This window comes from Caretta caretta, chromosome 3 (assembly GCF_965140235.1).
Source record: "Caretta caretta isolate rCarCar2 chromosome 3, rCarCar1.hap1, whole genome shotgun sequence".
Classification (NCBI taxonomy): domain Eukaryota; kingdom Metazoa; phylum Chordata; order Testudines; family Cheloniidae; genus Caretta; species Caretta caretta.
Window position 1 is genome coordinate 196,399,818 of NC_134208.1, and position 27,435 is coordinate 196,427,252.

General features: G+C 44.0%; 1 protein-coding gene across 1 annotated transcript; it reads right to left on the minus strand.

Annotated features, from left to right (window-relative positions):
• Nucleotides 1–2,872: 2,872 nt before the first annotated feature.
• MDH1 (malate dehydrogenase 1) lies at nucleotides 2,873–27,187 on the minus strand. Its single transcript, XM_048842690.2, has 9 exons — nucleotides 27,031–27,187; nucleotides 12,638–12,736; nucleotides 11,438–11,534; nucleotides 10,377–10,552; nucleotides 8,852–8,974; nucleotides 8,515–8,691; nucleotides 4,522–4,635; nucleotides 4,172–4,261; nucleotides 2,873–3,528 (listed from the first exon to the last, which is right to left on the minus strand). Exons 1-9 carry the CDS (start codon nucleotides 27,031–27,033, stop codon nucleotides 3,403–3,405), a joined length of 1,005 nt encoding a protein of 334 aa, XP_048698647.1. The 5' UTR covers nucleotides 27,034–27,187; the 3' UTR covers nucleotides 2,873–3,402.
• Nucleotides 27,188–27,435: the final 248 nt, after the last annotated feature.

The following is a 27,435-nucleotide window of genomic DNA, read 5'->3' on the forward strand; positions in this document are numbered from 1 at the left end:
GAATCATTCAGTATATGCAGTAGTCAGCACTTCAGGGATAAAGAAATTGGACAAAAACCATCCATTGTCTTTTTTGGCTCAGTCAAAGAATTCAGAAAAAGCATATATGTATAGCAGCTGTGCAATTAAATCCTTACATTAGTGAGCATACTACAGGCATTTCCTTTGCAAAAAATCAACACATGGAAGGCCCCTTTCTTTCTAGGCTGGAGACTGTATTTCCACCTAGAATAAATACCAAAGGCACAGGCAAACAGAAATTAAGTGCCTCTTCTCCTCAACTGTCCCTCATCTGACAGCATTAGTCAAGCAGTCCTACAAAGCTAGCACTTGAATATTTTTGATATCTGTTTCTCTGTAGGACTTCCCTACGTGAGTACACAATGTTTTCATTTTCGACTGAAAAGGGCTATTCTATTTACATAAGCTTCTTTCATTTTAATTGGGCTGTAGTTATCTTCTGGGACTTACCAGCTGTGATGCAAAATATGTCTTTGCAAATGAAAGAATGCCCATGCGGGGAGGGGAGCAGGAGTGAAGAACTTTACCAAACTGCCTCTCAGGCCAACTTCTCCTTATACTGTTTCAGAGCATCTAAGAACAGGCAAGTTGGCATGAAAGTAGCACAAACTTGTTTTAATCAATCAAAAAAGCTGCTAAGGGCCCAGTTCAGCCATGCTCTGGCCCCTGTGCAGTCATTTGCACTGGTGCAAAGTGAACATAAAATGCTCTCATTCTGAGCTGGTAGTGTTTTAACCAGTGTAAATGACTACCGCAGGAGCAGGGTTATGGTGAATTAGGCCCTATGTACTTATAATTATTGGCAGAAATAGTAAAGCAAAGGTAGCTATGATAGGGAGCAGCAAAGCAATATAATAGCCATCTTGTCTCATTTTCAGCCTGAAATCAGTTTTTACTAAAAATAAAATAAAAAAAATAAATAAAAATTGGGCCACGTCTCTTCCTAAGCAGAAACACTGCTGGGAGTTGAGACAGACAAGTAGGAAAACCTCCATAAGGTTGGCTTTGAAGATTTTCCTGAACAGTAGGCCCTTGCTGGACAGGGGCTTAAGGACCATGGAGTTCTTCTATCGACCTAGCTACTGCCTCTCCGGGGGGGTGGATTAAACTATAAGCACGGGGAGAACCCATACTGTCACTGTAGTTAGTGTCTACAGTGAGGCAATACAGCAGCACAGCTGCAGAGCCATTTAGTGGTGACTCTTACTTCGGGGGGGGGGGGGTCTTCTAATGCTGTAGTAAATCCACCTCGCCACTGTATCAGCTACTATCTAGCAGTGTTGACACTGGGCATTAAATTTCACCAAATGAGGGTCAATCCATCCTCAGCATTGTATACACTCATACTCCACACCTGAACATAGCCATTATATGGACAACATACCCTCATATCTCAATGTCTGTACTTTGACCTGTCAACCTTTTACCCCCAATCGGGGATATTGCAGATTATGTATTCCTTACACCCCCGATCTTAAACCGAATTTAGCACCCCTTGATGATCTGTACGTTATTCCCTGATAACCAGAAACTTCTATGCTTAAATTCTGTACCGTTCATTTTTTTTTTTAAACATCTCAATACAATTTTTAAAACCACCTTGCTAAGAGGTAGTAGCTGTATCAGCTACTGTCTAGCAGTGTTGACATTAAGGTGACCAAAGGCCCAATTACATTGCACAGGGTGTGAAATGTCCCTTCCCTTCTTCCCAGTCCTTGAACCACTGTCTAATCCATTTGAGCATTCACAGCTAACCCAACTGGCTTTAACTGTGAATGAGTTTTTAAAACACCACTACATGAAACACATGAAAAGCAAGATGTAGGGGAGGAAAGGAGAATGATCGCATCACAAAAGTGCGACAGTCAGCCAAACTGTGCTGACAAGCCTGAGTCTTTATAGAAAGGCACATGGCTTATAGCTCATTGTTTTTTTCCTATGGGCCCAATCTCTCAGGGTGCAAAGGAGGAAAGAATTTGGCCTTAAGTTTTGGGGAGGTCTCCTGAAGAGACGAAATAGTAACAGCTGCAATCATGTGAGAAGTATTAATTTGCTTTTCTTCCATCATCTGGCCCAATTTCCTCACAACTTCAGAAATTAAGTAGTATATTAAGCTATTGTGCCAGCTCCCCTAATACTCTAGCATGCGTCTGCTCAAGAAGTGGGTGGAAGGGAGAGAGCTGCTCTAAACATGAGATGTAGTCTTTGGCTGCCTATGTCCTCTAAACACCCGTTCGGCAGGGCAACGAGATACTAGTACATTCACAATAATCGCTTTCATTAGTTAGCAGGGTACTGTAGCCAGGGATTAAAAGAAGGTAGACATGAAGGTAAGCAAAAGAATGTCACCTGAATGCTTGAGTCTGTCACAGGACCTTGACCCCGATTACACATTAGTAGTTTTTCCTATTAAGCTAATATCTGTCCAGTTGTATCAGACGTCCTTTCATGTTTCTAGGTATCTGCTGTATCCGTATTCTAGTCCTGAACTATTGCAGCTCCTGAGCTCCAATTAGGATGTCTAATTTTTACCCATCCCAGGACAAAACTCAACTGTCTGTTTTTCTAACCACAGCACAAATAGAATAAAGGGGTATTTTAGTTGGAAAGAGCAACACGGAAGTGCTAAATCATTAATAAGACTTCCCAAAGACCTGTAGTAGCCTATATCCATACCTTCTAAGCTTTGCTCTTCTCCCCTGCCCCTTTAACTCAAGGTTGAACACAAGAGAATATTTGTACAAAACCATCAGTTATAGAGCTGCCCAGAGAGGTATCCTGCCCATCACACGATTTACAGAGGCAAAAGTAGGTTTAGAAGTCAGAAAAGACAGGGAAAAGGTGATCGGTATCCATTGTGCAATTAACCATCCTTTAATGTTTCTATTACAAACACAGTGAAGCGTAACCAGAATGAACAGTACATGCTCTGTATCCATCAACTAATTTCCTTCTTGCATTTTTAAAATAGGAAAGTATTAGTTCAAGGAGAACTACTGGCATTTTTATCTTCCTTTTAATATTAAGCCACTTGACTGTTAACCCTGATCGAGATAATAATTCAAATGCCACCAGTGCCAATTTCTGAACAAGACTGAATTACTAGTCTCTATTAGATACAGAAAACATGTATTACTGACCAGTTATGGGGTTGTTTTTTTTTGGGGGGAGGGGGAACAGATTTTGAATCGCTTGTATGTTTAATTGCCAAGAACTCTTGATAATAGGCACAAGTGTACCAATAAGCATGTGACCTTTAAAATGAATGACTGCCACAAAACAAAAGCTTGAATACAGCAACAGCATGGGTTACTAGATTTACAGACGACTTTTAGACTCTTCAGCTTTTAAGGGATTTTCTAAACCTTGATGACCAGCTAGTCATGGACTGGAAATAAATGCCACAGCAGTCTCCTTTTCTTCCATCAACTCCTTTGTAGTCAGATCCATCTTCTCTCGGGAGAAGTCATTAATAGGAAGACCTTCAACAAACTTCCAGGTTTTATCCTGTTTGAAAGTTAGTCTGTATGAGAACAAGTCTTGTACAGTTTAAAAGCAGCACCTAATTTTGCAGTTTAGGTACGATAGTGAAACGAGGGACACCTCTGAACACAAATGCTAATCTGTGGTCCAGAAATTGTGTTAGAACACATGCTTGCTCCAACTGAAACCAAGTGATGGTGTGGAGCAGATCTGTGTCTTGAAGTCTGATGTAGTTTAGTGACTAGAGTTTGCCACCTGAATGAGAAATCCCATTCTAGATAAGTTACAAGATAATGGTAAATTTACATGTAAATATCCCCAAACAAGCTTACTGTGAAGCAGATGGACTTATGTCTCTAATTTCTTTTTACCTGAGCAGTCTTAAAAGCATTAATATTTTTCTTCAAATTCAGTATAGAAGTGTATTCTTTCTGCCTCCTTCTCCCTACACTTCAGACTACGATTTTCTGCAGCCATCCAATATTCATTTGCCAAATTATGGAACAGTGAGTGTAATGGGCATCTCACAGTAGGCAGAAGTATGTTGAAAGCCTGCTTCACAGCACCAATGATCCAAATCCTAAAATGCTACCACTGTAATCTACATAACCTCCCACTCAAGACATTTCAAAAGTTAAACCTCAATAGATTTAAATAGTGCAGTTACCTTGATTACAACAGGGAATGAATAGAGCAAATCCTCTGGGATACCATAGGAATTTCCATCAGAAATGACTCCCATGGAAACAAATTCCCCCTGAAAACAAAAGATTAGTGATAAATAGATTTCCTTGCTATTACAGTGGGCACAAATTTAATTTCTTATAGAACCCCCCCCCCCCCCAAGTCTATACTATAGAAAGCCTTGCTGCATTTGTTATCGTCCCAAGTGTGTAATATCTTTGGTCACTCATGATTAGACAGATTAATCTACCCAGTGCAGAAGGACATTAAAAAACACAAAAGTTTAAAGAGATTAGTCATGAGCACCTCTGAATGTGCCATAGCAATATTTACCTCTGGAGTGCCAAACCAGATGTCCCTCACATGGTCACAGATAGCTTTGGCAGCTGACATTGCACTGGACAGCTTCCTGGCTTTAATAACAGCTGCACCACGTTGCTGAACAGTCTGTAGTAAAGATAAAAAACCCCCAGAATTGGACATCTCATTTGCATATAGTCCATAAATAACACTAGGTTTAAGCAAGCAAGCAGTGGCTTTGTTGTCTAGTTACTGCTAACAGACTACTGCTGGGGGAATTTCTGCCCACTGTGCAAGTGCAGAATTTATGTCCCCCGCAGAATTAATTCTGATGGAGAGGTGAAGGGAAGATGCACTTACACCTTTTGCCCACCACAGGCTCATGTGGTGACAAAAGAGAGGGCTGCTGGCTCATCGGAGGAAGCAGTCAGCTGTGGAGAGGGAAGGGGCAGAGGCTGACTTCCTGACAGGGCCCTGCCCATGAGGAGGCATAGGATATGGGAGGGACAGACAGAGCAGGACACACTAGGCTGCTGGGGGCGGGTGGGTGTGTGTCACACAGGGGGGGACAGACTAGAGCAAGGGCACAGGTGCTGGTGGGGCAACAATATTGAGCCAGAGGCTGAATGGGGAGTGGGAGATACAAGGACACATGGGGACAGAGCAGATGTGCCTGACTGAATGGGAGAGGCTGGGATCAGCCAGGGTTTGCATAGGAAAGGCTCACCAACAATCCCACCCCCACTGTTCCATATTTCTCCCACCCATACCCAAACACTTTCAAGGTTCACGCCCAGGCTCCTTCCCAGCAATTATTTCCCTCTCCTGCAGTTCCTCCATTACCCCTGACTCCCCCAAGCCTTTGTACTTCTGAAGGAGGTGGGAAAAGTTTCAGTATTGTAGTTTAAATGAATTACTCAGTTCTGTATTCATATGCCTAACAAGGAATTTTTCAACACATTTTCTGAATCTTTTGTTGTCTGTAACAACACAGACAGACATACTTGATAACAGGTATTTTGAAATGAATTACCAAAAATAATTGAAATTGGCATGATTATATGGTGTTATTTTGACAAATATGCAGAATTTTAAAATATTGTGCATAGAATTTAAGTTTTTGGCACAAAAATACCCCAAGAGTAATTGTCATGGGAGAAAGTTTTGTATAGTCTTCACTAAAAACCCTCAGAGTTGGAGAGCAAGATGTTCACAGTTGAATTATGGCAGATATACAATCCTACCAATAAGCAGCTGTAACACCGAAGTAGAACAGGCTAACAGCCTAGAAATGTTCTGCAAGGGTCAAGGCAGACACACACTGAAGGGTTGGGGAGGCTGGCAGTGCTAGGTTTCTTGCTGTACCAGGTTTGTGGCTAGCAGCCTATCTTACGGGGCTGTCAATGTAGGACATTTCACAAGCGTCACATCAGGTGATCTGTAACCGTTTCGGTTCAGTAACTGAAGCTTTTTTTAAAGTTTCTAGGTAAGGCCCTACTTGAATTGCAGGATGATTGTCAAATAATTGTGACAGTTTCAGACAAGATGTGGAAAAAAAATAATGGACCTTTATTATTTGCAATAATTTGGAAAAACCTGCTCCCACTGTCAGCTGCCTGTCTGAGGGCTGGGGCTCCTGTTGTCAGCCGCACATCTGACAAAACTGTGGTGGAAGCCTAATACTGCAAAAATCTACAATACCGCAAATTAAGTAGGGCCTTATGTATAGGTTAATTTATGGCAGAACATTTATAGTTTAGTGGCCAGCTGAAGACTAGAAGTGAATTACTTAACATGCGTGTCCCACATGAGCTATCAAGCAACTTTAAAGATTACATAGAACTTATTTCACATGCTATTGAGTCATTTGATAGTACCTGAAGATCCCTGTCTCTTTTCGAAGACACTTATGTCAGACTAAGCGAATTGCTGAAATGTATACGTAAAAAGCAAGTCTCATTCATGTACAATATTTATAACAGCCAAAGTTTGTTCACTGACTCGGTACCAGTTAGTTAGACCCCAACTCATCCCCTAGGAAGCAAGCACCTCTAAACAGTCTTACTATCCCCTCAGACAACACACACATACACGTAACAGACCAGCTATATGATATATCCATGAGGGCCTATCCCCACTGTGTGCAGCAGGCCAGAGTCAAGGATCCAGCACTGAAGCCCTCCTGTTTAAATCTAGGAACTCCAGCACCTCAACTGAGAGTGTATAATAATTAGAAAAGAGGGACTGGACCTCACAACCTTACAGAGCAAGCAAAGGACTTGTTTAATAGGCCAAACAAAATTTAAACTGCACCCAGAAACAAGCTAGAAGGTAGCAAAGTATTCTTGTCAGCAAGTTAAGGAAGTATGGGCTGGATGAATGCACTATAAGGTGGGTAGAAAGCTGGCTAGATTGTCGGGCTCAACGGGTAGTGATCAATGGCTCCATGTCTAGTTGGCAGCCGGTATCAAGTGGAGTGCCCCAAGGGTCGGTCCTGGGGCCGGTTTTGTTCAGTATCTTCATAAATGATCTGGAGGATGGTGTGGATTGCACTCTCAGCAAATTTGCGGGTGATACTAAACTGGGAGGAGTAGTAGATACGCTGGAGGGGAGGGATAGGATACAGAAGGACCTAGACAAATTGGAGGATTGGGCCAAAAGAAATCTGATGCGGTTCAATAAGGATAAGTGCAGGGTCCTGCACTTAGGATGGAAGAATCCAATGCACCGCTACAGACTAGGGACCGAATGGCTAGGCAGCAGTTCTGCGGAAAAGGACCTAGGGGTGACAGTGGACGAGAAGCTGGATATGAGTCAGCAGTGTGCCCTTGTTGCCAAGAAGGCCAATGGCATTTTGGGATGTATAAGTAGGGGCATAGCGAGCAGATCGAGGGACGTGATCGTTCCCCTCTATTCAACATTGGTGAGGCCTCATCTGGAGTACTGTGTCCAGTTTTGGGCCCCACACTACAAGAAGGATGTGGATAAATTGGAGAGAGTCCAGCGAAGGGCAACAAAAATGATTAGGGGTCTGGAACACATGACTTATGAGGAGAGGCTGAGGGAGCTGGGATTGTTTAGCCTGCAGAAGAGAAGAATGAGGGGGGATTTGATAGCTGCTTTCAACTACCTGAAAGGGGGTTCCAAAGAGGATGGCTCTAGACTGTTCTCAATGGTAGCAGATGACAGAACGAGGAGTAATGGTCTCAAGTTGCAGTGGGGGAGGTTTAGATTGGATATTAGGAAAAACTTTCACTAAGAGGGTGGTGAAACACTGGAATGCGTTACCTAGGGAGGTGGTAGAATCTCCTTCCTTAGAGGTTTTTAAGGTCAGGCTTGACAAAGCCCTGGCTGGGATGATTTAACTGGGAATTGGTCCTGCTTCGAGCAGGGGGTTGGACTAGATGACCTTCAGGGGTCCCTTCCAACCCTGATATTCTATGAAAGCCTATGGAGCACAGGCAATTCAAATTCTTTATGGGAACCACTGCTCAGCAGTCAAACCACAGAATCCTTGAGTTAAAAAATGGCAGCCTTAAAAAACAAAAAAAGACAGACACCCAAAAACTGTCATCCCCAAGTGATGATCAGTATATTCAGAGGGGAGCTTTTCCAATTCTTTGGACTAAAATTACTAAAAAGTGAACTATCCTCTCCTAGGCTAGGACACCAGATGATACCCAGTGGCAGCAATTTTGACTCTCAACATTAACTTTCACGGTTGATCATTTCAGCAGGAAAAAAAAAAAATCCAGCTAGCATACTTATTTAGATTTATGCAAAAGAAAGCACCACAGGAACAGGACTACAGATTTTAAAGATGCAAATATAGGATTATTCTGACAAGCTATTTGAAGACAAATCATTTTAGTAGGACTGGAAGATCTGCTTTGCTAAAGTTTCCCATAAGATTTCCATGGTGTATATATTAACACTAGCTTTTTACACCGAGTCAGAATTAGTCCAACAGGAGCACAGTATAGTACAGTTACACTGAGAGATCATTAACAAACAGAAAAATCTTACCACAATAAAGTCACCCTTCAGCCAGCTGTCATCTTTTACAGCTTCATAAACTCCAACTTCCTTTCCTTGCACTTTCACCTTAGCATGGTTAACATCTGGGTACTGAGTGGAGGAGTGATTCCCCCAGATGATGACATTCTTCACATCACTAGCAGTTACACCAAGTCTCAGAGCAATCTAATTTGAATTTAGAAAAGACATGAAACAGACTAATTTCGGCTACACTTTAAGTGTTTAGTACATCTAAGTATAACACACTACTTTCTGAGAGAACTTAAGCATTTCTTTATAAGACAGACATAAGAAGGTCTTCTAGCCCTGGATGGATTCTTCCTACCTGGGCTTTAGCTCGGTTGTGGTCCAAACGAGTTAGACAGCTGAAGTTTTCTTTTGGTATTGAGGGAGCTGACTTTGAAGCAGTCAGGCAGTTGGTATTTGCTGGATTTCCTACCACCACAACCTAGGAAGGCAATGAAGGGGAGTGGGACGAGAAGAGAAGTCAACTTTTTAGCCAAGCTACAGTTTCTGCAAATTCATTTCCCTCAGCTGGGAAAACACAACATTCAGCATTTGTAAAGAAAAGGCTTTACTCCAAAGAAGCTGTCAAGAAATGAAGACAAAAAGTCTTGTTTAAATCCTAAACATATTGTATACAATCACTAACTGAAAGTCCTTTATCAAAAAAAAAAAAGAATACACTCAAGAGGATATCATAAATATAGAATCACAGAACAGTTCTTTTTAAATGCTTCTTCACAAGTGCCTCTATAATAAAGGAGACCAGTATTTAGGTCAGCGCCACTGACCTCCAGTCTAGTTACCCTGTGCAAAAATCCCCCACAATCTCTTAATACATTAAAAGGACTATACACACAAACTAGTCAGCTCTTTGCTTGCTTGCTTTCTGCTCTCCCCACCCCCCCATTAAAGTTTCCCATTTAAGGAAGTTCTACTAGATGACACTGCTTTACATGATCAGTTATGACTGAAGGAATTGTTGCCTATTTGAAGTAAGATGCTGTGTCTCAAGTTAAATCAGTTTCTCTTAATATGAAAGGGACAGATTAATTGATGAAGAAAAAAACAACAGTGTCAAGCTCCATACAGCCTCCATCTAGTGAGCGGATCTAGAGACATGCTTTTATATTTCCCTTTTTGATATTCCAACTTCTTAGTTCCCCATTACTCTGTAAGAGCGGATGCTAATTTTTATTTCAACTGTAGAAAACACTCAACAGCCCTGTAGACTCAGCTGGAAGTTCATCAGCAGAGGAAGCAGGCATTAAAGTCAGTTACAAAGCACAGTGGGAGCATGAGTATGAGATTAGGAGCTGTAGGAGGGAAGCCACATGATTCTATTAATTGTACCTGAGCTACTGGAAAGAAAGACATTTAAAACAACCTCTCCAATGTGACTTTAAAAACTAAATCTAAAACAGCCTTTTTTTATTTTGTGACTTTTGACTGATACAGAAGTCATTAAAGCTACAGATTCATATGAAATAGGAGCCAAGTTTGCATCGGTAAACTGGTTGTTCATCTGCATGCGATATCTTGATAGGAGGCCACCTTGTCTCACTCTACTGCTCCTCACCTCTGAAGAGTAACTGCAGGACACTACACACTCCTACCTAGAACATGGTTCAGTGAATGGACTGGGATCATTCCCTAGATCAACTAGGGGGTCTAATAGGATGCCTCCACTCAGGCTTTGGCCAATTCAGAGCATTTGAGAAGCAAGACTTCCGTAAAACAAAATTTGTCCTTATGCTACATCAGTACTACTCTACAGCTCTTGCTGGGATCTTTAAGTTGCTTGGTAAAGAGTTTACAGAAACTATTTATTTTTTAACTGGAATTACCTTGACCGTCTTCTTGGCATACTTGTCCAAGGCTGCACCCTGGGATTTAAAAATTTTCACATTTGCTTTGAGTAAATCTTTCCTCTCCATGCCCTCTCTCCTTGGCATGGCGCCAACCAGAACAGCTATATCAAGATCTTTAAATGCAACCTCCTCCTTGTCTGTTGCAATGACCTCTGTAAGCAAAGGAGGGAAGAGACAGAATTAGTAACAGACCAATCTTTTGGGGAATTCTATGGCAACATCAATGGAATTATTCTTTGGACTATCTTCTATTTAAAGCACTAATCAGACAGGCAGCTGTGACAAAGACACACCCAGAGAGCAAATGCCCATCTTTACTAGTTTAATTACTGCTCTTTCCTTACACTAAGTTGTCGATGGGTGTTAGCAACTTCCTAACGTGAATGAATTATGCATCCTCATTTGTTTGCCTGTACCCTTTGATGTACCCTATACTCCTCACTTCCCTATCCCTTCCAACCCATGTAATAGCATTGGATTTTTGTGTATGACCCAAATGAGTTTTCCTTTCCTCAGTAACCAGCGATATCAATTCACACTGGAGAAGGTTGAGTAAAACTACACAGTCTGGGAAGTTTTATTTATCAACTGATATTTGAAACCATTACTATAATAACTACAGCATTGCCCATTAGCTCACTTTCTTCCACCTCAAGAGACTATACTTGAGAATCCAGAATTTGTTACACAAGTTGATCACTGAAATAAAGACAAAATTGAGAAATGACTTGATTTTAAGAGTTTGTGTTTTATAACCTTCTCAGAAAAAGGACTGGCATATCAGAAAAGACAAGGCTATTTCACTACTAGGCCAGGAGGCCCATCGTGACATGATAGTTCAAGCAGCCAACTGTTTGCCATCTTACTTTCAAGGTTTAAATAGTATAAACCAAATTCCCAATCATTATATATGCAAATAGCAATTTTACATATGCAAATATTACATCCGTATCTGAAGAGTTGATCCTATTTCTCTTACAGTTTGCAGTTAATCAAGCTAAGTTAACTTTAAGAAAGTCTGTATTCCTTTTGGTCACCTCTCAGGAGTGGAAGGGCACAGTCTTGCAGTTCCATCATTACGCCATCCAGTACAGTCATCATGGGAGTGATATCCAACAGTATAAGAACAAGAGGCTGTAAAACAAAGTAATTTAAAAGCATATGGAACAATAAGTGTAGGCTTCAGGTTTTCAATTATTTCCTCCTGCAGCCAGATATTAGTTAATATCACACCTTTTGGGGGAGATGGGAATGTATAACAGCCCATTTACTAAGACAGAGTGACTAACAGCAGCATCACAATTCAGCATTAAATGCATATGAAAACCAGGATGTAGAATAACTCAAGGCTCTATTTCTTCTCTTCAGGCTCACTGCTAGGGTTGGTAACGGTCTAATCACACAAACCCAAACATCCTTTCCCTGCCCCACTCACTCCATCTCCCCTCCCTCTGTCGCTCACTCCCTTTCACCAGGCTGGCACAGGGGGTTGGGGTGCAGGAGGGGGTGTGGGCTCTGGGCTGAGCCTGAGGCAGGGAATTGGGGTGCAAGCTCTGGGAGGGAGTTTGGGTGTTGGAGGGTGCTCAGGCAGCGGGTGCAGGCTCTGGGAGGGGGCTCAGGGCTGGGGTGCGGGTTCCAGCTGGTTGGCGGTACAATGGGGGTAAGGCAGGCTCCCTGCCTGCCCTGGCCCTGCGCTGTTCCTGGAAGCAGCCAGCACATGCCTGCATCTTGGGGTGGGTGGGGAGGGAGGAGAGAAGAGGGAGAGCGAGAGCCAGGGGGCTCTGTGCACTGCCTCTGCCTGCAGGTATCACCCCTGCAGCTCCCAGTGGCCGCAGTTCCTGGCCAATGGGAGCTGTGGAGTCTGTGCTTGGGGTGCAGGCAGCACATGGAGACCCCTGTCCACCTCCCAGGGACCACAGGGACATGCTGGCCACTTCTTGAAGCGGCATGGGGCCAGGGAGCCTGCCTTAGTCCCACTGCGCTGCCGGACTTTTGACGGCCTAAAATCTCCCCGTTTGGCTTCAGTAGCCTCCGGGAGATAGAGCCCAATACTGGGCGACTCCTGGCAAAAATCAGGAGGGTTGGCAACCCTACACTTAAAACAGTAACTTATGTCTTTGCATGAAATGTGAAGGCTCACAGGAAAACTTAACTCCAAGTTTATCAAGAGATTTTACAGATTCTAGTTTCTTCAATACTGTTGAAGACGACATGTGACAGTTCAGTTTAACCATTACCTGTTCTTTGCCAAAGACATCTCCCTTGGCAATGCTGTAGAGCAGAGAATAGGCGATCTGACCAGCAGCTCCAGTCACTAGGACTCTAATTGGTTCAGACTGTAAAAGAAATACAGACTTAGCTAATACATTGCTGGTAATATAGTTTTCCCTGATTAGAGAGCCATTAAGCATTTTCAGCAGTTATTGTAGAAAGAGCATTCAAATATTTAATACTTCTGGATGCGAAGCATGTGCAAAAACCCAGCACAGGGTCAGCTTCTAGGATTCTGCTTCTCTTTCAAACCAATAGCTGCACTCCCAAATGTCTTCTGGGAGCAGACCAGACCTACAGAAAGGTAGCCAAAAAGCTGCAACTTGAAACCCCAGAACTGGAAATATTCCAAGGCTTGTTTGCACTTTGTACGGAAGAGAGTGATGGAGTATTTTAAATGAAGGCCGGAACAATTTAATGTATGGGGAAAAATACTGCCTTTTTAAAGCATAGGCACTTCAAATACAGAGTCACAAAATTCCATTAGACTACTATGTAGCTTTTATGCTTCAGACTTATTGGAGAGCCTGCACAAGTCTTCAGAAGATTGGCAGAATATGCAGCGTAGAATTACATCACACTATATTAGACTGCTCTCATTAATGTGCAGATTTACTTGCAAGTGGAGATTTGTAGAATACTGCAAACCTAGCTATCTGATGGAACTGTAAATAGGACACCAACTAAGAAGTTATGTAGCAGTTCAAGTGATATGCTCAAGAAAGATCTTGGAATCATGGTGGATAGTTCTCTGAAAACATCCACTCAGTGTGCAGCAGCAGTCAAAGAAGCGAACAGAATGTTGGGAATCATTAACAGATAAATAAAAACAGAAAATATCATATTGCCTCTATATAAATCCATGGCACGCCCACATCTTGAATACTGGGTGCAGATGTGGTCACCCCATCTCAACTTGAAAAAGACAACTAAAAAACCATGATTGGTGTGGAGAAAGTAAATAAGGAAGAATTTACTCCTCCTTATAACACAAGAACTAAGGGTCAGCAAATGAAATTAATAGGCAGCAGATTTAAAAACAAAAAGGAAGTATTTTTTCCACATTACGCATAGTCAGTCTGTAGAACTCTTTGCCAGAAGATGTTGTGAAGGCCAAGACTATAACAGGGTTCAGAAAAGAACTAGGTAAGTTCATGGAGGATAGGTCCATCAATGCCTATTAGTCAGGATTGGCAGGGATGGTGTCCCTAGCCTCTGTTTGCCACAGGCTAGGAATGGGTGACGGGATGGATCACTTGATTACATGTTCTGTTCAATGCCAGGTGCCCCAGAGGGAATGGCCACTGTTGGAAGACTGTATACTCGGCTAGATGGACCATTGATATGACCCAGTATGGCCATTCTTATTAAATAAAGCAGTAGGCAAAAGGCTGGTGTGAATACTGTTTTTCACTGCCCAAGAATCCCCCCCGCCCAATATCCAGAGGCCGAGGAAAGGGTCGTGTGTGTTATGTCAAGTTCTCATACAGCCTCAAACCAATCTCTGGGGTTTGAGGTTAAGCTGCCATATCTGCAAGTATGAAAAATACCAAGGATGAAAAGAGCAAGACCTCTTTTAGAGCTTGTTTACACTAGGAAGGTTTTGTTTGTATGGTTACGCTGGCAAAAACTCTAGTGTGAACATTTATATGGATATGAAAGTACTTATACCAATTATGACGATGCCCAGGAAAGGTGATCCAGACAGTTAGTAATGGAGTTGGTAACACAAACTCTAGCAGCTTGCTACTACTTTCCAAATGCAACATGTACGACCTCATCATCAATACACTGTTTCAACAGGCCAACAAGTATAAGCCCTGGTCTACACTAGGACTTTAGGTCGAATTTAGCAGCGTTAAATCGATGTAAACCTGCACCCGTCCACATGATGAAGCCCTTTATTTCGACTTAAAGGGCTCTTAAAATTGATTTCCTTACTCCACCCGACAAGTGGATTAGCGCTTAAATTGGCCTTGCCGGGTCAAATTTGGGGTACTGTGGACACAATTAGACAGTATTGGCCTCAAGGAGCTATCCCAGAGTGCTCCATTGTGACCGCTCTGGACAGCGCTCTCAACTCAGATGCACTGGCCAGGTAGACAGGAAAAGAACCGCAAACTTTTGAATCTCATTTCCTGTTTGGCCAGCATGGCAAGCTGCAGGTGACCATGCAGAACTTATCAGCAGAGGTGACCATGATGGAGTCCCAGAATTGCAAAAGAGCTCCAGCATGGACCGAACGGGAGGTAAGGGATCTGATCGCTGTATGGGGAGAGGATTCTGTGCTATCAGAACTCTGTTCCAGTTTTCGAAATGCCAAAACCTTTGTCAAAATCTCCCAGGGCATGAAGGACAGAGGCCATAACTGGGACCCGAAGCAGTGCCGCGTGAAACTTAAGGAGCTGAGGCAAGACTACCAGAAAACCAGAGAGGCGAATGGCCACTCTGGGTCAGAGCCCCAAACATGCCGCTTCTATGATGAACTGCATGCCATTTTAGGGGGTTCAGCCACCACTTCCCCAGCTGTGTTGTTTGACTCCTTCAATGGAGATGGAGGCAACACGGAAGCAGGTTTTGGGGACGAAGATGATGATGAGGTGGTTGTAGATAGCTCACAGCAAGCAAGCAGAGAAACCGGTTTTCCCCGACAGCCAGAACTGTTTCTCACCCTGGACCTGGAGCCAGTACCCTCTGAACCCACCCAAGGCTGCCTCCTGGATCCAGCAGGCGGAGAAGGGACCTCCGGTGAGCATATCTTTTAAAATACTATACATGGTTTAAAAGCAAGCATGTGAAAGGATTACTTTGCCCTGGCATTCGTGGCTCTCCTGGATGTACTCCCAAAGCCTTTGCAAAAGGTTTCTGGGGAGGGCAGCCTTATTGCATCCTCCATGGTAGGACACTTTACCACTCCAGGCCAGTAACATGTACTCGGGAATCATTGTACAACAAAGCATTGCAGTGTACTTTTGCTGGCGTTCAAACAACATCCGTTCTTTATCTCTGTGTTATCCTCAGGAAAGTGAGATATCATTCATGGTCACCTGGTTGAAATAGGGTGCTTTTCTTCAGGGGACACTCAGAGGAGCCCGTTCCTGCTGGGCTGTTTGCCTGTAGCTAAACAGAAATGTTCCCCGCTGTTAGCCATGGGGAGCGGGGAGGGGGTAGCCACGTGGGGGGGGGGGGGGAGGCAAAATGCAACCTTGTAACGAAAGCACATGTGCTATGTATGTAATGTTAACAGCAAGGTTTACCCTGAAAGAGTGTAGCCGCTGTTTTATAAAATGTGTCTTTTTAAAACACTGCTGTCCCTTTTTTTCCCCCTCCACCAGGTGCATGTGTTTCAATGATCACAGGATCTTCTCCTTCCCAGAGGCTAGTGAAGATTAGAAAGAAAAAAAAACACGCACTCGAGATGAAATGTTCTGAGCTCATGCTGTCCTCCCCCACTGACAGAGCACAGACGAATGCGTGGAGGCAAATAATGTCAGAGTGCAGGAAAGCAAAAAATGACCGAGAGGAGAGGTGGCGGGCTGAAGAGAGTAAGTGGCGGGCTGAAGACAGGGCTGAAGCTCAAATGTGGCGGCAGCATGATGAGAGGAGGCAGGATTCAATGCTGAGGCTGCTGGAGGATCAAACCAGTATGCTCCAGTATATGGTTGAGCTGCAGCAAAGGCATCTGGAGCACAGCCTGCCACTATAGCCCCTGTGTAACCAACCGCCCTCCTCCCCAAGTTCCATAGCCTCCACACCCAGACGCCCAAGAACGCGGTGGGGGGGCCTCTGGCCAACCAGCCACTCCATCACAGAGGATTGCCCAAAAAACAGAAGGCTGGCATTCAGTAAATTTGAAAGTTGTAAACTTTTGAAGTGCTGTGTGGCATTTTCCTTCCCTCCTCCACCAGCCCTCCTGGGCTACCTTGGTAGTCATCCCCCTATGTGTGTGATGAATGAATAAAGAATGCATGAATGTGAAGCAACAATGACTTTATTGCCTCTGCAAGCCGTGATCGAAGGGAGGAGGGGAGGGTGGTTAGCTTACAGGGAAGTAGAGTGAACCAAGGGCTGCGGGGGGGGGGGGGGGGGGTTCATCAAGGAGAAACAAAACAGAACTTTCACACCATAGCCTGGCCAGTCATGAAACTGGGTTTTCAAAGCTTCTCCGATGTGTACCGCGCCCTCCTGTGCTCTTCTAACCGCCCTGCTGTCTGGCTGCGTGTAACCAGCAGCCAGGAGATTTGCCTCAACCTCCCAACCCGCCATAAACGTCTCCCCCTTACTCTCACAGATATTGTGGAGCACACAGCAAGCAGTAATAACAGTGGGAATATTGGTTTCGCTGAGGTCTAAGCGAGTCAGCGCGTCAGCGCGCCTTTAAACGTCCAAATGCACATTCTACCACCATTCTGCACTTGCTCAGCCTGTAGTTGAACAGCTCCTGACTACTGTCCAGGCTGCCTGTGTACAGCTTCATGAGCCATGGCATTAAGGGGTAGGCTGGGTCCCCAAGGATACATATAGGCATTTCAACATCCCCAACAGTTATTTTCTGGTCTGGGTATAAAGTCCCTTCCTGCAGCTTTTGAAACAGACCAGAGTTCCTGAAGATGCGAGCGTCATGTACCTTTCCCGGCCATCCCACGTTGATGTTGGTGAAATGTCCCTTGTGATCCACCAGAGCTTGCAGCACTATTGAAAAGTACCCCTTGCAGTTTATGTACTCGCCGGCTTGGTGCTCCAGTGCCAAGATAGGGATATGGGTGCCATCTATGGCCCCACCACAGTTAGGGAATCCCATTGCAGCAAAGCCATCCACTATGACCTGCACATTTCCCAGGGTCACTACCCTTGGTATCAGCAGATCTTTGATTGCGTGGGTTACTTGCATCACAGCAGCCCCAACAGTAGATTTGCGCACTCCAAATTGATTCCCAACTGACCGGTAGCTGTCTGGCATTGCAAGCTTCCACAGGGCTATCGCCACTCGCTTGTGAACTGTGAGGGCTGCTCTCATCTTGGTATTCATGCGCTTCAGGGCAGGGGAAAGCAAGTCACAAAGTTCCAGGAAAGTGCCCTTACGCATGCGAAAGTTTCGCAGCCACAGGGAATCATCCCAGACGTGCAACACTATGCGGTCCCACCAGTCTGTGCTTCTTTCCCGAGCTCAGAATCGGCGTTCCATAGCATGAACCTGCCCAATTTGCACCATGATGCATGCATTGGCAGGGCCCATGCTTTCAGAGAAATCTGTGTCCATGTTCTGATCAATCACGTGACCGCGTTGACGTCGCCTCCTCGCCTGGTATCGCTCTGCCAGGTTCTGGTGCTGCATATACCACTGGATAATGCGTGTCGTGTTTAATGTGCTCCTAATTGCCAAAATGAGCTGAGCAGCCTCCATGCTTGCCTTGGTATGGCGTCCGCACAGAAAAAAGGTGCGGAACGATTGTCTGCCATTGCTCTGACGGAGGGAGGGGTGACTGACGACATGGCTTACAGGGTTGGCTTACAGGGAATTAAAATCAACAAAGGGGGTGGCTTTACATCAATGAGTATTTCAGGCAAGACTTCACAGAGGGTTCCAATAAGAAATGGTGTACCTCAGTAATTGTTCTTATTGGAACAAGCAGGTTGGTCTGGCCTCTGATTGATACATGGCTAGATTTACCTCGCTACACCTTCTCTATGAGTGACTGCAGTGTGACCTAGAGGAATGAGTCCCCTAGACGGGGGGTGGGGGGGGAAGCAAATGAGTACAAAACAAATCTGGTCTATTTCTTGTTTTGATCCACTCCATCTATCTTTTACATCTTTGGCTGGCAGACAGTGCAGAAGGACTGCAAGGCATCCTCATCTCTTGCCTGCCTGGCAGAAGATGGTACAGTAGGACTGCTAGCAATCCGTATTGCCTGCCTGCTCACCATAAGATGGTTCAATAGGACTGACTGCAGGACTAAAGAGAATGACCTGGTCAAGTCACTCCAAATTTAGTCCCTGAGCCCATGTCTGCCCAGGTGCTCCTGGCCGACGTGGCCAGGAGCACCTCCGACATGACAATGACGGCTACCAGTCCTACTGTACCATCTGCTGCCACAAGGCAATGGGTTGATGCTGCTGTGTAGCAATGCAGTACCACGTCTGCCAGCACCCAGGAGACATACGGTGACAGTGAGCTGAGCGGACTCCATGCTTGCCGTGGTATGGCGTCTGCACAGGTAACTCAAGAAAAAAGGCACGAAACGATTGTCTGCTGCTGCTTTCATGGAGGGAGGGAGGGAACGGGGGCCTGACGATATGTACCCAGAATGACCCATGACAATGTTTTAGCCCCATCAGGCATTGGGATCTCAACCCAGAATTCCAATGGGCAGCGGAGACTGTGGGAACTGTGGGATAGCTACTCACAGTGCAACACTCCAGAAGTTGACACTTGCCTCGGTACTGTGGAAGCACTCCGCTGAGTTAATGCACTTACAGCATTTTCTGTGGGGACACACACACGAATAAAGCCAATTTCTAAAAAACCGACTTCTATAAATTCAACCTAATTTCATAGTTTAGACATACCCTAAGACAACCTGGATGCATCCTTATTCAAAACACTAGCACATGATCAATTATATCAACATCATCTGATTAAGAGCTCTCCATGATTTACAGTTCACTTGCCTCCTGAGAGGTACAGTGTCCCTCCATATTGCTCTCAAGCAACAGACAACAAATCAAGCCAGGGAAGAAAAAAAAAAAAAAAAAAAAAATCAGAATTTCAAGTCTGGAAAATTGTGACAGTTCTGAATTCCAGCAAACACATGGAAGCATTTCCCTCAGTTACAGAAGCCTTCGTGGATGCTGAGACAGTGTGGGAAAAAACAATGTCTGCTGAAGTTCTCAGCTATATTAAAAAGGAAACATCAGGACTTATTTGATGAGAATGTCAGTTCTTGAACTCACCACATGTTGCCCTCCAAGTTTACACAGCAGACAAGGATTCTGCAGCTAGGAAGACTGCACATCATTGATTAAAGCAGACTTGAGCAAATGAAAAACCATTAGTGGAAAAAGGAACTGGCAGAGTTACAACTAGCAGAAGACTGCAAAAATACCAAATGCTTTTTTGCTTGCCTTTGTGCTGTGTATGGACTGAGGTACAACAGAATATCTCTATATGAGCCCCAGACAGCAACAGACTCTTAATTGACAAAAAGAAATACTTGGCCAATGGATGCAACATTTCATTTGGCATCTCAATCACCCTTCCAAATGCTCTTCCACAATGTTCACTGAAAGACTAGCTTATACTAGCCCCCAATTTATGACACTATAACTGCAATCAAGCAGTTGTCAAAAGGGAAAGCACATGGACTAGATGACATTCCAGAAAATATCTACAAGCTGGGTGGCTACCACACTCCAATGCACCTCACACGGCTCTTCTGCATTATCTGGGAGCAAGAGTCACTGCCACAGGATTTTAAGGATGCCAACATTGTCCACCTCTATAAATAGAAGGGGGATAGGGCAAACTGATACTTACTGTGGCATTTCCCTGTTGCTGGGAAATACTTAAAATCCAGCCAAGAATTAGTAAAAAGACCTAGCTGTCCTCCTCAAATCTCAGTATGGATTTCTGTCTGTATGGGGCAGTAGAGACATGATCTTCACAGCCAATCAGCTTCAGGCAGAGTGCACGGAGCAAAACCATGCTCTTTGTCGACTCAGCTAAAGCTTTAGACTCTAAATCGCAAGGCACTCAGGAAAATTTTGTTCATGTTTGGATGCCCTGTAGAGTTTTTTCTGTCATTTGGTGCTTCCATGATGGGAAGATGGCCAGTGTGGTGGAAAATGGCAAGATTATCAGAACCTTTTCCAGTCATCAGTGGCACCAAAGTCAAGTGCTGGCTCCCACACTCTTTTCCATCCTTTTGAGAGCTATGCTTATGGATACATTTAATGAGATTGACAGAAGAGTATTTATCTAGATCCACACTGATGGGAAGTTTTTCAATCTGCAATGCTTTCATGCTTGCATGAAAGTTGCAGATTTACTCAGTAAGCAGCTTTTTATTTTTTGGCTGATTAAGCAACCATTGCACACTCGATGCAGGACATTCAGTTTATAACTGATCACTTGGCTTGTGCAGTCATTCATTTTGGTTTCACCATCAGCCTAAAGAAAACAGAAGTACTGTACCAACCAGTTTTGGAGAATGTCTACGCAATTATTAAAAACAACACCGTTCCAGTCCATGGAGAAATTTTGCTATCTAGGGATTATGCAGTCACAATTGATGAGATTATCCATTGCATAGCCAAAGCCAGCTCTGCATCTGGAATGCTGTCACACGTCCTATGGAATGACAGGGGCATCAAAAGTAAGTACTAAGCTAAATGTCTTACAACACTTCTATTTGCTTATGAGACATGGACAGTCACCGCCACAATTGTGCGTACAGCACTGATCAAGTTTCCTGCCTTCAGTCTGTTTATAGGGTCAAATGGTGGGACAAGATTTGCAATATCAAAATCCTTAATTGTTGTAATTCTCGTTCATGTGGAGTACAGGAGTCGACAGGAGAGTGATCTCCAGTTGATTTGATGCATCGATCACTGCGTGTTGATTCCCCGATAAGTGTAGCCAAACCCTCCATCACCATACTAGTATAGCTTATGATGGTTCCCAAAAGTAGGGCCCTCTCAAATTCATGGTCCATTTTGGTCAATTTCACAGTCACAGGATTTTAAAAATAATAAATTTCATGATTTCAGCTATTTAAATATGAAAATTCACGGTGTTGTAATTGTAGGAGTCCTGACCCAAAAAGGAGTTTGGGTGGGGAGGGGACGAGTGTCACAGGGTTATTGTGGGGGGTGGGAGGGAGGTTGTGGTACTGCTGCCCTTACTTCTGCACTGCTGCTGGCAGTGCCTTCAGAGCTGGGCGGCTGCTGCTTCTGTGCTGCCTCAGTCAGCAGCCGCCACTCTCCGGCCACCCAGCTCCGAAGGCGGCGCAGAAGTAAGGGTGGCAATACTGTGACACCCCCCCCGCAACTCCCTTTTGGGTCAGGACTCCCAATTTGAGAAACGCTGGTTTCCCCCGTGAAATCTGTATAGTACCAGGTAAAAGCACACAAAAGACCAGATTTCATGGTCCATGATGCATTTTTTCATTGCCGTACCCACAAGATATAGTGGTATAAATGCTTCTACACTAGAGCTTTTGCTGACTCAGCTACACCAGAGCAAAGAGGCACATCCCTTACCAGCATAGGTATGTAGCTGAACTTTTAAATTTAGAGCAGGCCTTGTGAAGATAATAAAATCCCAGTTTGGGAGTCAGGGCTAAGAGTTACCACCCTAGAGAAGCTTTTGTGGATTTCCTAATGAAATCAGCTTCTGGATTTAACTGTATTCCCTGTAAAGTATTCAGAATCCAAGCACTATGGCATCATGCTGGTGTTAGATAGCCTCATTTTATGGTTATCTAGTTTCATTTTATAAAATGAAAACAGCAAAAATTAGGAGGTTAGACTATTAGGACTCCAAGGTATAAACAAGTTGAGTTAGTCACTCCTATAGTAATTGTGTATTGTTAAACTTAAGTCATCAAATTGACTTTTTGAAAAAGTCAACTCGCTGTTACATATCAAAAATCTGTCCTTTGAAGGTTTCCTGTTTTGTAGCATGTGAGGTTAAGCTCTCAATTCTTGTTACTACAAGTCATGAAGGTGTTGGAATTTCTGGGGAAAAGGGAACAAAAAAAACAACCATTCCAAGAATGATGGCTATATTACACAACCATAGGATAGAGAAGCAGCGTTTTACATGTTCTTTGATCACAGAATCATGAATCTGGCTAGATGACAGAACTGTACAAGTGAGTTAGCATTATGTAACCTGAGAAGTCTGCTTTGTACCAGATGTTAAAAATTTAGTCTTCACCAAGATGTTTCTGAAGGGGATCTGTTTTCTGTCAGAATAAGTGAAATGATGATCTTTCTGCTAGTTGTGATAAAAAAAAGAGACAGTTGTAAAAAACAATGAAAAATGAACTTATCACTCAATTACACGAACATTTACAAACCATCTTGAACCGGTCTTGAACCGGGACAACATGCAACACTGGCACACTAAGATTGTGTTCCCCTACACTCGCTTTTCATCACTTCAAATTAATTATAGTTTAATTTAGGGGAGAAGTTAGTAATACTGCACTTCTGCAAAATGAAAGCGTGACTTCCAACTTAAATGATGGTGCTGTCCTGTTTTATTGGGGGACAGGGGGGTTGGCACTGTTTCTCTGGATTGTAACACTTCAGCAAATCAGGTGTGATTTCCCCCCCACCCCACTAGTGTTACAAGCAACGCTTAAGGAAATTTAATAGATTAAATAATTTTTATTTTACTCTATCTAGTCAGTTTCAACCATTTCCCCTTTAGAATCAGTTTGCACAGGTAGGTCTTTAACACAGCAACAGGAGACACAAGACTTGCATAGTAAAATGAGAATGCCACAAAAATTGGCTTGCAGGTTTGAGGCAAGTGTAGCACCCGGTATTATCAAACAAGGTTGTAAAAATCATGGAGTTACTGTCGTACCCCCCCCCCCCCAAAAAAAGAAGAAGAAGAAAAACCACCATAACTGGCTTAAGCCATTACTACTTCTAAATTGTCTCATTAATTTTATTTTATTATTTTTATTAGCTTTTACTATTTTATTAACTGTTTATTAGCTGTCTAGGTTGACTCTTTAGAATGCACTCACTTCATGTATTCAAGCTTCTTCTCTGCAACAATGAGTATTAGAGGTTTTTTATTTGTTAGACAAAAACAGGTTTTCATGCACATGGTCTCTAGAGTCAGAAGCTAGGGAGTTAAAAACAACCACTAAATATTGTGATTTGTTTTAATCAAAAATGGCAAGATATAGCAGCACTGAGCCACTGAAGCTACTTTTAAAATCAGTTTTGCTTTAAACTTGCTAGATGTCAAGATGATCATGTCCCTTTACATTCTTTCAGAAAGGAACCTTAGGTACATAGGACAGTCATTTTAATCTGCGACTTGGCTCCTACACTGAACTTTAATAAAAATGCTTTCATGTTCTGGTAACTAGAGCAGTGACCTTTAGTGGTTGCCAGTTTTTAGAGTTTGTTACATGAAATATATAGAATAAGTTCAATTAACATATTTTGAAGCTATTTATATCTCCCCTGTCAAATTCAAAAAGTGTGGAAGAGAGCCAGGAAAGGGTATGGAATATTTAGTTCTCTACAAGAGAAAGGGTGGAAAAATAAACTGTTTCATTGTATTCGCATGTACAGGACCTCTACATCCTCAGATAGCTTCAAAAGACAACATAAGTAGAATTCTGAAGGGGAGGAAAATATATTAAAATAGCCTTTTTTAAAAGAATACTTGGTTATAGAGCACAAGCTTTCAATCTCAAACCTGGAGACTGACATCAGCACCATTTATTCCCTTCCCCGCCGTACTTTTACATAAGTGCTTATTGCCTTAATTAGTATCTTTTGCAAAGTATAACACCTTCAATTTTAACAGATTTAGGACTTCTCAAACTTGCTGGATACAGTACTATTTAACAAAACAAATAAGCTAGCTATGCTGCAGGTAGTTACAAAGGATAGTATCAAATTAATATCAGATTGTCCTCTGTCAGTAGGAGGCAAGGGAGGGGGCAGAAGAACTATATCCTACCTACACAGAGGTGGACTGTGTTACAAAATCCGTAACTTAATTACTAACTGTGATAACGTACCTTGCTTTACAACATCCAGGAAAGTGGGATTAAGAGGACAGTAGTCCATGCACAGTTCAAGTGTTAGCAGTAACCCACCTTGCTTGATAAAACATTTTAAAACTATAAGTAATCAATATTACTGAAGCTGAAAGCTTAAGAGTCAGATATCAGACCAATAAGACTTGGCTGACAGACCAACTCATTTGAAGTCGCACGGTAGCTGTGCTGGTCCCATATATGAGAAAAACAAGGTGCACGAGGGAATATCTTTCACCAACAGAAGTTGGTCCAATAAAACAGATACACTTTTGAGCTCTACAGAGGTCTTCTCATTTCTTTCACCAACAAATTTGTTCCAATAAGAGATACTGCCTTAGTCACCTTGTCTCAGACTTTTATTCTGTCCTTTCCACATTTGAGTAGAGGAATTAGTTGAGAAAACTGCATTCTTATACATTTCAGAGAGTTGTGAGACAATTTAGCACTTGAAGTTATTAGCTATGTGCAAGTACTGTACCAATGTAATGTTCCCCAGTCCGTTCCTTTAAAATGGAAGTTGAGATAGGTGCTCCTAAACATGAGCGTTGTTCACATGAGGATTTGGCTAATGGCAATTATACCAAATCATGGGGGACTGTTTTCAGAAATTTCAAAACTGTCATCCCTAATGCTAAATGGGATTGGGAACATCCTGAATTGACATGACTGGAGTAGTGAACGTGAAATCAAAACGATAAGGTTCTCCAGGGACTAGACATCACTAGAGTAGCATTTTAGATACACAAATAAAACAAGAGTGGGGTAGAAAAATCTGGAATTGAAGAGCAGGATTTAGGGTCAAGGAAGACATGAGGGGCAAAACAAAAAATAAATCCATTACTAGAGATGGAAGAAGGATTATCTCCTTATATACATTGGATAGTGACAGGAAGCAAGTAATTTATACATGCCACAGCAAGCAATATCATATCACTTTACACATTTAAAGTGAACAAATTTCTAGATGCATCATACATAGGAAATGGAAGCAACTTAAAACTTAAGGCCAGAGCACAGGCAGCGTGCGCCTTATTGTTACACCAGAAAGGACAGAAGCAGTGTAATGAATATAGCTCCTTACAATGCTTTTAGTGACATCACTAACACCTATTTTAACAGATTTCAGAGTAACAGCCGTGTTAGTCAGTATTCGCAAAAAGAAAAGGAGCTTTTCCACAGTATGCATCCGATGAAGTGAGCTGTAGCTCACGAAAGCTTATGCTCAAATAAATTGGTTAGTCTCTAAGGTGCCACAAGTACTCCTTTTATTTTAACAGGGAAAGGAGAATGTTTATATTTCAGGCCTTTCCAAGCAAAACAGCTTTTCAACTCAACCATTTCACTATTACCATAAGAAGAAGAAATGCAATTGAAATCCAGGGCTAGTGTCTGGGATTAGTTCCAGCGCCCATCCCTTCCCATCATTTCGGGGGGAGGGATAGCTCAGTGGTTTGAGCATTGGCCTGCTAAACCCAGGGTTGTGAGTTCAATCCTTGAGGGGACCATTTGGGATTGGTCCTGCTTTGAGCAGGGGGTTGGACTAGATGACCTCCTGAAGTCCCTGATGTTCTAACCTGCCTAAGTCACACAGCTCGAACAGAAAAGGAACTGGAAAGTAACACAGAGAAGAACGCCATATAATCCCCATGACCGGTGACATTCTAGATCAGGATGGGACCTTCTAGATCAGGATACAGCACTTTATGAAAAACAATGAATTATCATTGCTAGTTTGAATGCTGCAGCAGACATGCACCCCTGGCTGGAACAGTTTGAGACTCAGGTGCACTGCTTCTACAATAACCCACTGGAGAACACTTTCAAAGTCACCTCGAGACACTACGAAAAGCGACGTCACCCACTTCCCCTCCCGCAATTAACAGACGGTTTCTATAAAACCACACCAAGATTTTACCCAACAGCTGGCAGCTCTGTTCACAGCCACGGCTCACGCCGATGTGCCCGCGGCAAGCGCCCCAGCCTGCAGCGTTCGGGAACCACTCCGGGCTCCGGCCCAGGCTGCAGGCTCCGTGTCCTCTGCTGCAAGGATAAGGGGTCACCCCAGCATAGGAACGATGGCGCCTGACCGATAAACGGGGCCGCCCGGTCCCGGGGCCCCTTCTGCTCGCCCTACCCCCCGACCCTCCTGCCAAGGACGGGCGCAGGCTACAGACTCCGCTCACGCCCCCGTCCCACCAGGAACTGCACAGGGTCACCCCCCCCCCCACACACACACATATCAGCGGGCGTTGGGGGCTCTGTACCCCCGCCCTCACCCCAGGTAGGGGGTACAGGTCCCCCACGTACACGGGGAGGGGAATCTGTACCCCAGGCCCTCACCCACACAGGGAGGGGGATCTGCATCCCAAGCCCTCACTCCAGGTAAGGGGTACAGATCTCCCGCATACACAGAGCGGGGGTGCGGGAGGGATCTGCACCCCAGGCCCTCACCACATGTAGGGGTTACCCTCTCACACGTACGGAGGGGGAGCAGGGGTTACCACCATATTCTCCAGAGGGAGGGGGAGCTTCGTATCCCCCGCAGGCCGAGCGGTACTGACCATGGCTAGGCGAAGCGGCGTGTCCGGCTGTGTCGCTGTCTAGCCTCAGGGTCACCTCTAAGCACAGCTAAGGCGCCGACGGCAGTAGCAACAGCCCCACGCACGGCGCTGAAGGTATTAAGCGGGAGAAGGAGGGAGCTGATCCCAACGGGCCGCCCCTCGCCGCGCAGCCGCCTGGGTGCTGTAGTCTCTGTCCACCCTGCTCTCCGCACGTTCCGTTCAGTCTCAGTCTTGGGAGTACTACAGTTCCCAGCATGCGCCGGGACAGCCTCGCTGCCGCTTACATTAGCTCGTGCCCAGTCTCTTTCCACCTCCCCGCCAACCGCTGAGGCGCGCCCGCGTGACTGTCGGACACAGGCAAAACGGGGAGCAGCTTCCCCAGTCTCCGCCAGGGGGCGTTACAGC